Source organism: Pyrus communis, chromosome 4, assembly GCF_041283825.1.
Source record: "Pyrus communis isolate YQ-2024b chromosome 4, ASM4128382v1, whole genome shotgun sequence".
Lineage (NCBI taxonomy): Eukaryota > Viridiplantae > Streptophyta > Magnoliopsida > Rosales > Rosaceae > Pyrus > Pyrus communis.
In genome coordinates this window covers 19,466,743-19,480,047 of record NC_142568.1, presented here as the reverse complement: position 1 = coordinate 19,480,047, position 13,305 = coordinate 19,466,743, and the positions used below count along the sequence as shown (strand labels likewise).

Genomic DNA, 13,305 nt, shown 5'->3' with positions numbered 1-13,305 from the left:
TTTGAGATATTGACATTGAGACATTTCAATAAAAACAATTAATTTCCCTCCACATATAAGTGACCGAGCTTAAATGTTTTTATGCACAAAGAGAGAAGTGTAATGAGTCTGCAGCCTTAATGTTTGACGAGTAGCACCATTAATTCAATTGTGAGTGGCAAGCATGATTAGTACTATATTTCGTCTAATCAAGTGGAAAATTGTCTGAACGATTGTCCAAGTCCAAGATCCTCATCTTTTCTTGTCTTCACTCAAACGGATCTTTTAGCTTGTCACACAACCATATGTTTAGAAGCCTATAATCGTATTTTACCATGTAATCCTTGGTTTATATAAGAGATTGATTTCTCATTAATTATTAATAAAAATTTGTCACAGCCCATATGGGATAAACATGTCAAGACTCATGGACAAATCTTTCTTCTCAAATAATGATAGCTGATTAACAATTAATCCCAAGACACCTGTCTAGTAGTTAATTTGTTGAACTAAACTATGGTCGCACATAATATCATAAACTAAATCAATTAAATTAGCAGAGGTTTTTGGATGGAAACCGTTTCCGTTTCAAACCTAATTTGATGGCTCTGCACTCGATCAATTATCTCATGTTACGGCCGTTTGGAACAGAAAAACAGTTGGGAATACGCATCATCTGTTTGAGTTTCAGAAACTAGGTTTATCAATTAGTTTCCTTAGTTTCAAGCTAGAAGAATTGACATTTCCATCACAGTTCAACTTGCAAATGTCCTCCAAATTATTTTCTTTGTCAAGCGGAACCAAGGGATTTGAATTTAAGTTTCAATGTCAAAAAGTGAAATACTATTAAATTAAAAGCTAAGTTGCGCCTCACATTCTTTTAGCGACAGACGAAACAAACGTATAGGTTGTGACTTCAAAGAATGTGAAGCAACCACCTACACCACGTAGGAAGCTAGAACACTCGAGACCAGAAATCATCTCATACTTTTCAACTTTTCTAGAGGGTGTGCATAAGACGAAAATATGGATGATAGGAAAGCGAAACCTAGAAAAGCTTTCTTACTCTAAAGGAGAAACCTAAGACCGAATGAGGGTGAGACCAAAATAAGGGTCGATCAAGAAAAGTCATTAGCTTACATTTAAGAAGAAACATAGGACCAATAGAGAATGTGGTCACTTTCCAAACCCCTTCAAATGCCCAAGTTTGATATCTTTCATAGAAAGTTATAGCCTTGTATAACTAGGATGTATGATACAGAATTGTAAAATAAAATCAAATAATAACCTACCAAGAACAACAAAGAGAAATCTTTATAGATATTAGGAACACAAATTTCAAAATGTACTATTTTCGTGTTGTAATAAGAATGGAGGACAAGGTTTATATGCCTCACTTCTAAAGTACATTAATATAAACAAACACACATATTAAAATTTGAGTAAAATAATAACAACCGCATTCTAAGCACACTGAGCGAGAATCCTTGGCCATCAATAGGCATATAAAGTGGTCCCTCTTTCTCCTGAGATTTTTAAATAATTGAGGTTGTTAAGAGAAGCAACATGCATGCACGGGTCCATGAGCTAAAGCCACAACTCAGAAGATTGATAGTCAAATGAAAGCGAGAGCAGGTAAATTGATATAACAACCAAATAAGAATCCCCAGTACGTACTAGCTTAAGATCGTTATCAGCTTCTTCTCTAATCAAGATTTAGACTAGACATATATTGGTTGGTTGTGTGTAAGAGACGTCCATGGCCATACTTAACACAATCATTTAGAGTTAATTCTGTTTTTTTTTTTTTTTAACAAACGATATTATCTACAGTAAGGGGAGGGGGCAGGCTAAGTCTCACAATAGGTTAGCAATAATATAGTTCAAATTCGTCTTTGGCGAGAATTGAACATAAGACCTCTCACTTACAAGTTAATTAATAAATACATTGGAAGAGTCTTATATCTCCCCTAATTAATTTGTGTTAGTTTTGTGTTAAACAACAATTTGTTTGTGATACTTTATGTAATCAACTGAGAATGAAGATTAGAGTTTGGAGAAAATAAAAAATAAAAAAAAGTCACCCGTCGAATGCATACCTCATAAAATGTCCAGGCCAGATGACAAGAGTCATGGTTGAGTTGTATTTTGATGTAAATGCTCGTAAAAAATTCAGGATGTAATGACTCCTTATTCATTTTTTATGATATTTTTCACAGAAATTAACAACGAGGACGAAATTGATGTGTGGTTTATAACGTGAGGTAGTTTTATAGACCTTCAAAGTAAGGGACGAAAATGAGGAGTTTTGTATGTGTCCAAGACAAAAGGTGATAAAAACCCATGATTCAAAGGGTTATAGGATCATTCGGAATTTAACAAAATTCTTAGAGAATTATTTTTCTTTATTTTTTTTAAGTGTGGGCCTAATGTCAGACTTTCATTTACCACAACATTCTGGACTCTGGATCCTCCGACTGAACCTGGCCTATCCATGTTGCCCACCCTCAAATAAAAGTTGGACCCAATTTTTGGGTTTTTTCAAGGGTTCGGCCTATGCTTTTGTTTATCTCTTTTTACCATTTTATTTCCTGATTAAACTTTTTTAGAGTATGTTTTATTTTCGGTAGTTGTATTTACATATCTATTTTTACTTTTCACATTCCTCTTAATGAAAAAATTAACAAAGATTCGTAAGAGGTAAAAATAGATGTTTGAATAACATTTTCCTTTATTTTTTGTTAAGTTTTCAGTTTATATTTTGTTAATTAAACCTGGGCTTTTAGCTGAAATGGTTTGATTTCAGTCTCTAGCTGCTAAAATATTATATTATTAATTTAATTTGAGTCTGAGCCCGAGTTCATAATTTCACTGAGGGTGAAACCGTTTTTTTAATGATCAGTTTTCAATTTGTAGCCAATATCTCATCGATATATTGTCTATATATATATATGTATCAATTTTTGATATTTCATTTCAATCAGTTTAACATTTTAGAATTGATTTTACATTATCTTAACCAAAAGATTTTGGATTTGCTCTAAAACCTCACTCCACCATTTTAGAACTAATTTTAGATTATTTTAACCAAAAGATTATGGATTTGCTCCCTCATCCACATCCTTTTGGGCCACGGCTTAAATCCTCACTCTACCACTCCTGAACTTTTCTAATTAAAGTGGAATAATTACATTAAAAGTAACTAATGATGGCAATTAAATTAATAATACGACAAAATTATGTGATAGGTGAGGACTAATGGTGTGATTTTTTTCCCTTAAAGAATAAGACAAAACTGTTTGGACAAAATAAAATAAAATAAAATAAAATAAAGTGCTCTTTGAATTATCACTTTAATGAAATTTAGGTTTCTAAATTTTTTTTTTAGTAAAATAAGTCTCTAAATTCATTAAAATTTGCTAATTTCATCCATAATATTATATTCAAAGTTGTTTTAACTATTTTTTGTCAACTTAAGTCACTTAACACACTTTAGAGTGTAATACCGTCATTTTGTCACCTGTAAGCCCTTAACATTTCATATAGGTTGTGAATCTAACGTCTATTTTATCCTCTAAAGTTAACTCCATACATTATTTCTTTATGAAAATTACCAATCTACCCTCCAATGTATATCACATGCAAGTAACTTAGCTTAAATTAACAAAAATTTGAATATAGTAGCTTCGAATCTCATATTAGGGATGTAATTGACAGATTCTTATAATTCAAAAACTAATTTTTCTATATTAAAAAAAAATAGTTTAGGAGTCTAATTTTGGGAGTTTTCATGAAAATGATTTGGGCTAAGTTTATTTTAACAAAAAAATCATGCAATAACTTTATTTAATAAAAAAAACTTAAATTTTAATAAAAAAACCTTTAAATTTTAATAAAGATGACAAAAGAACTTAAATTTTAATGAAAATGACACAATTTTAATATTTAAAAAAAAAGGACTCACGGGATCCGCGCTTGAACAATACTACGCTATTTGTGAAACTTAACAATACTTTACTATTTATGAAACTAAACGGTACTACACTATTTATTGGTTCAGATTCATAAATAGTGCCTAGTTCTTGGTTCACTTTAATAAATAGTGCCTAGTTATTAGGTCATATTTCATAAATAGTGTATAGAAATTGGTATAGTTTCATAAATATTGTCTCATTCTTAGTCGAGTTTCATAAATAGTGCCTAGTTCTTGGTCAACTTTCATAGGTAGTGTCTAGTTCTTAGTCATGTTTTATAAATAGTGTCTAATTCTTGTCCAGTTTTATAAATAATGTATAGTAATTAGTACATTTTCATAAGTAATATTTCTTTCTTGGCCTAATTTCATAAATACCGTCTCGCCCAATTTCATAAGCAGCTATTTTTAATTTCGTTAACTATTGAAATTCCCAAACCTTTCCACTTATTTGTCCCTCCTCCAAAACACAGACAAGAACAACTAAATTATCAATATATTTGCAAAATGATCATAACTAAATTATAATATTCCAATAATTTGCAGATATGAAGACTCAGATTCCCATCATCCTTTATTTTTTTCTCTCTTTCTCTTATGTCTTTACCATTAAATAAAGTTAGTAGAAGGTTTTTTGGTTAAAAATAAAAGTTTTGAAGACCTTTTCATTAGTTTTCTTTTTAATTTTCATTCACGTGATAATTCAGAAATTAAATTAGCAGTTCACTAAAAAAAAAAAATAAGACAAAACTGTTTTCATAAAATTAATCCAAAAGACCTTTATCAAAACAAAATTAGTGAGCAGGATTACATATTTATGTTTATTATTATTTTTAATTTGCAGAAATTAAAATCAATTTACAAAGGCAAACGGCAACACCAACCGCCAACAAGCAGGGCGTGCTCCCTCCAAAATTTGGCAATTTGGCTGTGCTCGCTCACTCACTCACTCACTCACTACCGCTTCCGACTCGACGATCATTTCCCGATGGCGACGATCGCATTTGGTTCCGGCCTTGTTTCAGTTCGCTCCGAGCAAACCGACGCTTTTCGGAGCTCGCTGCTGTACACCCAGAACTTCAATTTCTTGCGGTTGAAGAGAAGCTGTGCTTCGTCGATGACGCGGTGGCGTGGCGTCGGAGTTCCACGCGCCACTGCGGAGGCGGTGGGCGGTCGAGTTATTGAGAGGGGAGAGGAGGTAGAAGAGAAGGAGAAAGGTAGCGTTCTGAGAGTAGGCGTCGTTTGCGGAGGTCCCCCGGCGGAGCGTGGGATTTCTCTCAACTCGGCTCGATCAGTTCTCGATCACATTCAGGTAAGAGTTTCTTCACTATAGAGTGTAGAGCTGGCTGTGATTTTCTATAGGTTCTGTTTGGATGCTGAGAAAATAGTGAAGTAGATAGTGAGTGAGTAAATTGTTTGCTTTGAATTTGAAACAGGGAGGTGATATACATGTGAATTGCTATTACATTGACGCTGGCCTCAATGCATTTGCAATATCCCCTGCTCAGGTTCGTTTATGTAAAAATGCATTAATTGATTCGAAAATTTCGTAACTTGATCTTCTAGAGTTTGTTAATTTTGCACATTTATATAGGTTTACTCAAACACTCCCGCGGATTTTGATTTCAAACTCGAAAGGTAAAATCTTGTGTATTTGAAGTTTGGAATTAGGTGACCTTGTATGTTGATCTGCCCAAGTATTTGTTTCTGTAGCCTTGCCCAAGGTTTCCAGTCTTTGTCTGACTTCGCTGAACATCTAGCTGGCTCTGTGGACATAGTGTTCCCAGTCATACACGGTCAATTTGGTGAAGACGGTGGCATTCAGGTGCATTATAGCATAACCTTTACTACCATTGCAAGTTTTCAAGATATACACATAACGGTGCATTTATTTTCTGTTTCTTCCCTTGGAATTTAATATTTGAACACATGATGTTGCAGGAGCTGCTGGAAAAGTATAACGTTCCATTTGTTGGCACGGGGTCAAGTGAATGTTGCCAAGCATTCGATAAGGTATCAGATGACAATCGACAGTGATTTTTATTTCAATAAACATACATATGTAAGGGAAAAAGAAAGAAGATGACAATATCTGTGTGATTTTGAGTTATCGCAGTACAATGCCTCGTTGGAGCTCAGCAAACAAGGATTTATAACAGTACCAAGTTGTTTAGTACAGGTACTTTAGCTAAAATTTTCTTTATCTAGATAGATGTGCTTTTTCTAGAGACACTAGGGATTAACATCTGTACAGTAGTACGTGACTAACTCATAACATTTCCAACAACCTAGACCGGGTAGTCTTCTGTAAGTTGCACAACCTGTGTCCATGCGTGATGACATCGTTAGTTGACGTGTTGATGTTTGTTTCTGTCACTGATTTTTAGTATTGATATTGGTTTTTAAGGACTTTAACTCGGATATTTATTTACATTTTTGTGAATTTTGGCATTGGATGTACTTGCTCCTTCAGTTTCTCTGACTTTAATGACCTGTAGGGAAGTGAAGCAGATGAATCTGAACTGTCAAAATGGTTTGCAAGAAATCGACTGGATGTTGAGTCAGGGAAAGTTGTGGTAAGACACATATCTAGTGTTGTAATGTAAACAAACCCATTTTTTAGTGTGATACTTTATATTTGGTCAGGTTATAAGATATAACGTCTTTATTACTTTGTTTCAGGTAAAACCAGCACGAGCGGGATCAAGCATTGGTGTTACAGTTGCATATGGTGTGGCTGATACTTTTAGCCAGGCTAATGCAATTATTACAGAGGTAGTTTTCGTTGTTTCTTTTTTGTCCTTTTTGAACTCTTGTAAATATTTCAAGAAAATTTAAGTAGTGTACATGAAGTTGGACCGAGTTAATGTGAATATGAGTTTTTATGAAAAAGAAGGTGCAATATCTTGATATTAGTTTTGCAAGAACAAGGTTTTAGTAAAAAGCATTTCTCATGAAACTTGTGCTCTTTTTATGTATGATAGGGAATTGACTCCAAAGTCCTTGTAGAAATATTTCTTGAAGGAGGGAGTGAGTTTACAGCGATTGTTCTTGATGTGGGGTCTGGATTAGATTCCCATCCTGTTGTATTACTACCAAGCGAGGTATGAATGAGTCATGATTGCATTTGCTTCATTTCATTGTATTGGAATTAATTGGTTGAAATATCATCCTCACTGTGTAGAGAGGATGTAGGTATACTACGTATGCAATAGGGACTACTGTACGATGAATATTTGGATTAATATTAGTCTTTAAAATGACCAGGTAGAACTTCAATTCCATGACAGTGTTGATAAGGATGCAATTTTCAACTACAGGAGGAAATATCTTCCAACACAACAGGTAGACCTTACAAAATCACACGATATGTGTTAGACCTCTAGACCTTACAGAATCACACGATATGTGTTAGACCGCTAGTTCATCTTTCTGATTTTTAGTATATAAATTGCCAAACAGGTTGCTTATCATACCCCACCTCGTTTTCCTATTGGCGTTATCGAAAGTATTCGAGAAGGAGCATCTCAGTTATTCAGAAAGCTTGGTCTTCGTGACTTTGCTCGTATTGATGGATGGTTTCTCCCTAATTCTATTCATGTACCAACAATGTCAGATAGCAAATTCGGAAGGACTGACATGGGTACAATATTCTATACTGACATTAACCTGGTAGGAGTGGTGTCTTGTAATCTCAATGATATACATTCCAGGTGTTGATCCTTCTTATCTTTTAACACTCTCTTTGTTGATTCATCAGATTAGTGGGATGGAGCAGACCAGCTTTTTATTTCAGCAAGCCTCGAAGGTTATCCTGTTTTTAATTGTCTTGTAACGGGAGTCATTTTAGCTTCTTTATGGTGTGACCATGTAACTGATTGTTGTTGTTCAGGATCATAATATTTTAATATTTTATATTAATCACTACAATAGCATTTGTTATGAAAATGTTAAACATTCCTTTAAGAATGGTTTTTAGAGTATAGGCAATACATGGCATGCAAATCATGAAAAGCTTGTTATGCATGATACTCCCCAGCCCACACACCATTCGTTTTTTCCATTCACTCAGTACTTGTTACAATAATCCTTTTGGTGCCACGACCTTGCCTGAAAGCCCCATTTTGGATCCAGGTTGGATTTTCTCATTCAAATATTCTCCGGAGCATAATCCGTCGTGCTTGTACGCGGTATCCAAACCTTGCACCATTTTGTAGTGCATCAGATCATGTTCCTAGAAGATCAAAAACTTCACTGCGTAGTGAACCAGTTTGCAAGGGTAAGCGCAAAGTTTTTGTTATTTTTGGAGGAGACTCGTCAGAGAGACAGGTATCTCTTATCAGCGGAACAAACGTTTGGCTTAATTTGCAAGCTTTTGACGATGTAAGCATCCAATTCATGGGGACCGTAGTTTTTTTAGTTTACAATATGCTTAATGGTTTGATATGCTGAAGTTGCGGTTTGAAATGTTTAGAATGGAGACACTGACTGAATTTTCATGACAATACATAGAAGTATGGAGTAGGATTTGGATAGAAATCCTATTTTGGAATTAAACTGCTGAATGTATAACCATGAGTCAACTAGCTTTTACACTCGTTCAAAACTTATAACTTTTGTCATTTGTTTTCATTTAGAAGAGGAACATTTCATCAAATCTTTGAGTCTGTGTTTGAAGAGTTTTGGCAGCTTCTTACAAAGTTCTTGAGACTATCTTCAGTACTTAATGATTTAGAACTAATTCACTCTGTCTGTAGATAAGTGTATTTTCATTGAAAGTATTATTTAATTAATCAAGTGCATGACAGTATGATTTTGTCTAAAATTGGCATTCTTGTTGCCTACAGCTTGAAGTGATTCCATGTTTGCTTGCCCCCACAATTGTCAAAAACAAGGTTGATTTGAGTTCCAGAACCGTTTGGTCTTTACCGTAAGTCTCTCCCTCTCTTGAAAGTTTTCTCATTTATTTGAAGTACAAGTCCCCTAAACACTGCTTTCATAGCATTTAATTAGGTTTCTTTGTGAACAGTTACTCTCTTGTTCTGAGACACACCATAGAGGAAGTTCTTGATGCATGCGTAGAGGCAATTGAACCAGACCGAGTTGCTCATACATCTCACTTAAGGAACAGAGTTGTTCACGATCTTACAGAAGGCTTGAAGAAACATTCTTGGTTTACGGGATTTGATATCACTGATGAATTGCCCATAAAATTATCGGTTGAACAGTGGATCAAGCTAGCCAAGGAAGTTCAGGCTACAGTTTTTCTTTCAGGTTTTCTTTGCCAACCATTATCTGCTAGTGGTAGAATGATGATATTTGATTCTCTCCATTATATCAGTACAGTATAACATAATTACCATTTCTATGAGAAGAATTGGTGAGAATCAAGAACAACTTATTAGAGTGTGACTAGGCTCTATGCAACTGTGCTTAGAGATCAGAAGATTCAGAAATACTTACGAGGTTTATCTAATGTTATTTACAGTGCATGGTGGCATTGGTGAAGATGGCACACTTCAGTCTTTGTTGGAGGCTGAAGGGATTCCACATACAGGTTCATTCTAATCCACTCGGTTGAGGACATTGTTGTCTTTTTTGTTGTTGTTAACCATCCTTTTAATCTTTAAATTGAAGGTCCTGGGGTGATGGCATCAAAGATTTGTATGGACAAACTTGCAACATCCCTTGCTCTTAATCATGTATGCTAATTAAATGTCCAAGAAGATGAATTTGGCTTTTTTGATAGTTTGTGTTTGTATGACCCACATATTTTGCTACTTAACAAAGCATTCTGATCTCTTATAATGAACAGCTGTCGGATTTGGGAGTTCTTACTATCAACAAAGATTTGAGGAGAAAAGAAGATCTCATTAGTTCATCAATACCAAATCTATGGCATGAATTGACCTCAAAGCTTCACTGTGAAACATTATGTGTTAAACCTGCAAGAGATGGATGCTCAACGGGGGTTGGAAGGTTATGGTAGGTTTATCCTTGTTTACCTTTTCCTTTTTTTAATTATGTTTTGTTCAATGGTAGTCAATAGACTGGTAAGCTCTTTATGCATTCAATACCATAATTGCCTTGTCCTGCAATGGAGTTATGATGTACTCTTTCGGGTCAAATTTATTTTTGCATGCAGCTGCGCTGAAGACCTTTTAGTGTATGTAAAAGCATTGGAAGACTGTCTTCACCGGATTCCTCCTAATAGTTTCTCTAAGGTATAAAATGGTTTAATTGTAGATCTTCTCAGTATGGCCTCTTATCTCTTTCTGGAGTTTCATTTCAGATATATTTGTTACAAATGTTCGTTTATATTATTTTTCACTAAAAAGTAAAAATATTGCTCCATGTTTTCTGCGACTATTATCAATAACCATGAGAAAGTAGAATGTAGCTTGTCCTTTAGGCTGTACAACATTTGGCTTGACTGCCTCTAAGTGATTGAGATCCATGCTAATTCAAGTCTTTCCATTCTCTGGCTTCCTCCAAGTATTCACAAGCCTTGTCACTCTTCTTCACTAAGTGTGTATTGTCTTGGAAGTTAACATCTTTATCTAGGATTAGTAGGTGATATTAGCTGGAGAGATACGAATTATGTATAACACACACACACACACACACACACACACACATATATCATATTGCTTCTTCTAATTTTATTTAGCCATTTTATAGAAACTGTATACCACCTTCAAGTTTGATCTTGGTTTCTGATGTAGGCGCATGGAACAATTGAGATGCCAAATCCCCCTCCAGAGTTCTTAATCTTCGAGCCTTTTATCAGGACCGATAATATAATTGTTTCATCAAAATCTAGAAATGAAAAGGGGCATCAGATCTTGTGGAGCGGAGAGAGTAGATGGGTTGAAATAACTGTTGGAGTTGTTGGAACACAAGGATCTATGCGCTCGCTGACTCCTAGCATCACAGTCAGGGAGAGTGGTGACATTTTAACACTTGAGGAGAAATTCCAAGGTAATCTTTTGTTGATTTTTTTCTTTGCCCCTTCGTTAATTTCCTGCTTACATGTTATTAATGATAAGTCGCTTGCATATGGCAGGTGGGACTGGCATCAATCTGACTCCACCTCCATCATCTATAATTAGGTTTGTACAGAACCTTTATCCTCCTGTCACTGTTGTTAGTGGTGCTCTTCGTTCTCTGTTCTGCATTCTGTTATTCGAGTCAAAGATGTGTAGAAACTGCCGTTAAATAGGTCCATACATAGGCAGTAAAACTTTTTCTCATACGCCAGATGTTTCAGCGTCATTCTTGGATATTTTATTCTAAACTGACTGATTTCATTTAAAATGCAACTTCCACAATACGTTGCTTATTCCGTTCATATTGTATGATCCTCTCTCGCGTTTTAAAAAGCTATTTTCCTTTTTGAGCTTTGCATGTTCGAATCATTAGTCTAATTTCTTTCTCCCCTCTTAAATCAGCAACGAGGCCTTGCAGAAATGTAAAAAATATATCGAAATAATTGCAAACAGTCTTGAATTAGAAGGATTTTCACGGATTGATGCATTTGTCAACGTGGACAGTGGAGAGGTATGATGTTTTTTCTCTGCTTAACTGATCGAGTTTGGAGTACTCTGCAAGAATTGTGCGCATGTTATTTGCTAACTCATTTTCATTCTGTTGTCAATTTCTTTCCGAAGGTCTTGATGATAGAGGTCAACACAGTGCCTGGAATGACGCCTTCCACTGTCCTGATTCATCAGGTACTCTATTTTTACTTAAAATTTTCTTTCGAGGGTTACTTTGCATCGATAATATTCTTCTGAGCCTGCAACAGAAACTAAATCGAACTATTTTGGTTTTGCATTCCATTAGAGGAAACACATTCGAAACAATTTGGTGTTTCAAACTTATTAAGGAAGTTTAAAACCTGTTGAAAAGAGGATGATCAAATGCAATACTGTTTAGAGTGAGGATGTGTATTGAGGAAGGAGGAACTGCTAACTAGGTCGATATTTTTCTTGTCCGTTTCAATTTTCAGGCGCTAGCCGAGGAACCGCCCTTGTACCCTCATGAGTTTTTCCGGAAGCTGCTTGATTTAGCATTAGAGAGGACCGTTTATACGCCTGAGTAAATTACTGTCGATATCTCTGTTGTTTTCGTCTTGATAAACTCGTTTTATTGGCGATGGAGGGAACCCTCTCAACTGTGACCTTATGGAATGACCATATGTATTTGTTTACTCAATGTTCATGTTTGTAGTTTATGTAGTGAGAAGATGTTTGTAATAATATTGTATTTGTTTACTCAATGTTCATGTTTGTAGTTTATGTAGTGAGAAGATGTTTGTAATAATATTGTAATGTCAACTGGCGTCTGGCAATTAGTCCTTTTTATTTATTATTGTTTTTTATAAAAATATATTTTAGAAAATAATAAACTTGCTAACCACTCATAGTCTCACTAGGTGGGTGGTTTTTTGTATTTTTTATTTTGTTGTGAATTTGTTTTTTCTGTTGAATCCCTAACGAGAGAAGGGCAATTTTGAAATTATGCACAAATTGTTTGGAAGCAATGAGTTTTAATCCAATATACAAGTAAAAGTAAACAAAATATATGAGAAACCATACACCAGAGACCAAACTATTCATATATATATATAGGCCATGCAAAGGGATCTTCATATTTTCAAAATATGGGGGTTTGGTGTGGGGCTCACTCCACATCGGACTTCAAGGTTCGAACCTCGATTCATACAATATCCTTGCAAAAATTCAATTCAATCCGAAACCATTTTTATTATTTCTTATATAACAAATTATTCGTTAATTTCTTTGAACCCAATTAGATGTCTTAAACATTTCTGATTTGACTACTATTTTGTAAGGATAATCTATAAGGTGCAACTTGAAAAATAGCCGGTTTAGATTGTTAAAATTTGATGTAGTGTAGACCTCACTACTAATCCTTATTTTTATAAAAAAAAAAAAATGAGTATCCCTTTGCATAAAGGGTTTGTGTGTGTGTATATATATTATAATAGATTTTGCATGAAAAAGTATATTTTGAAGAGTATGAATACGATAGTTTGTTGTAGTCGTAAGCAAAATTGAAAGAAAAAAAAAACAAAAATGATTCAAATTCTTTAGGGTGGCAGAAAGTCATGCATGGCATATACAAGTAAAAACTAAACAAAATATATGAGAAACTATACACCAGAGACCAAACTATTCATATATATATATATATATATATATATTATAGTAGATTTTGCATGAAAAAGTATATTTTGAAGAAGCATAAATACAATAGTTTGTTGTAGTGTTAAGAGAAAAAAAAGGAAAAAAAAAATGATTCAAATTCTTTAGGGTGGCAGAAAGTCA

At 34.5% G+C, this 13,305-nt stretch overlaps 1 protein-coding gene across 2 annotated transcripts; it reads left to right on the top strand.

Moving 5' to 3' along the window:
- Positions 1 to 4,535: 4,535 nt before the first annotated feature.
- Positions 4,536 to 12,341, top strand: LOC137723455 (uncharacterized). 2 transcript variants are annotated; one of them, XR_015961782.1, is made up of 25 exons: positions 4,536 to 5,264; positions 5,389 to 5,460; positions 5,547 to 5,590; positions 5,666 to 5,777; positions 5,894 to 5,965; positions 6,069 to 6,131; positions 6,451 to 6,528; positions 6,635 to 6,727; positions 6,937 to 7,056; positions 7,220 to 7,297; positions 7,415 to 7,624; positions 7,713 to 7,760; positions 8,087 to 8,335; positions 8,800 to 8,882; positions 8,982 to 9,226; positions 9,441 to 9,509; positions 9,590 to 9,654; positions 9,768 to 9,937; positions 10,098 to 10,176; positions 10,678 to 10,933; positions 11,019 to 11,064; positions 11,404 to 11,512; positions 11,623 to 11,685; positions 11,964 to 12,192; positions 12,258 to 12,341. XR_015961782.1 is itself a non-coding variant. In XM_068462653.2 (24 exons), the coding sequence occupies exons 1-24, from the start codon at positions 4,941 to 4,943 to the stop codon at positions 12,054 to 12,056; spliced, it is 2,841 nt and encodes a 946-aa protein (XP_068318754.2). In that variant the 5' UTR covers positions 4,814 to 4,940; the 3' UTR covers positions 12,057 to 12,341. The 2 variants fall into 2 exon arrangements, 1 of the variants encoding a protein (XP_068318754.2); XM_068462653.2 differs by having other exon boundaries at positions 4,814 to 5,264; positions 11,964 to 12,341.
- Positions 12,342 to 13,305: the final 964 nt, after the last annotated feature.

Excerpts from the sequence above, each read along its gene's own strand:
- LOC137723455 (XM_068462653.2), top strand. The coding sequence starts at position 4,941 with ATGGCGACGATCGCATTTGGTTCCGGCCTTGTTTCAGTTCGCTCCGAG. Across the intron at positions 9,227-9,440 it reads GGCTACAGTTTTTCTTTCAG|TGCATGGTGGCATTGGTGAA; the intron begins GTTTTCTTTGCC and ends TGTTATTTACAG. Across the intron at positions 9,938-10,097 it reads ACGGGGGTTGGAAGGTTATG|CTGCGCTGAAGACCTTTTAG; the intron begins GTAGGTTTATCC and ends TTTTGCATGCAG.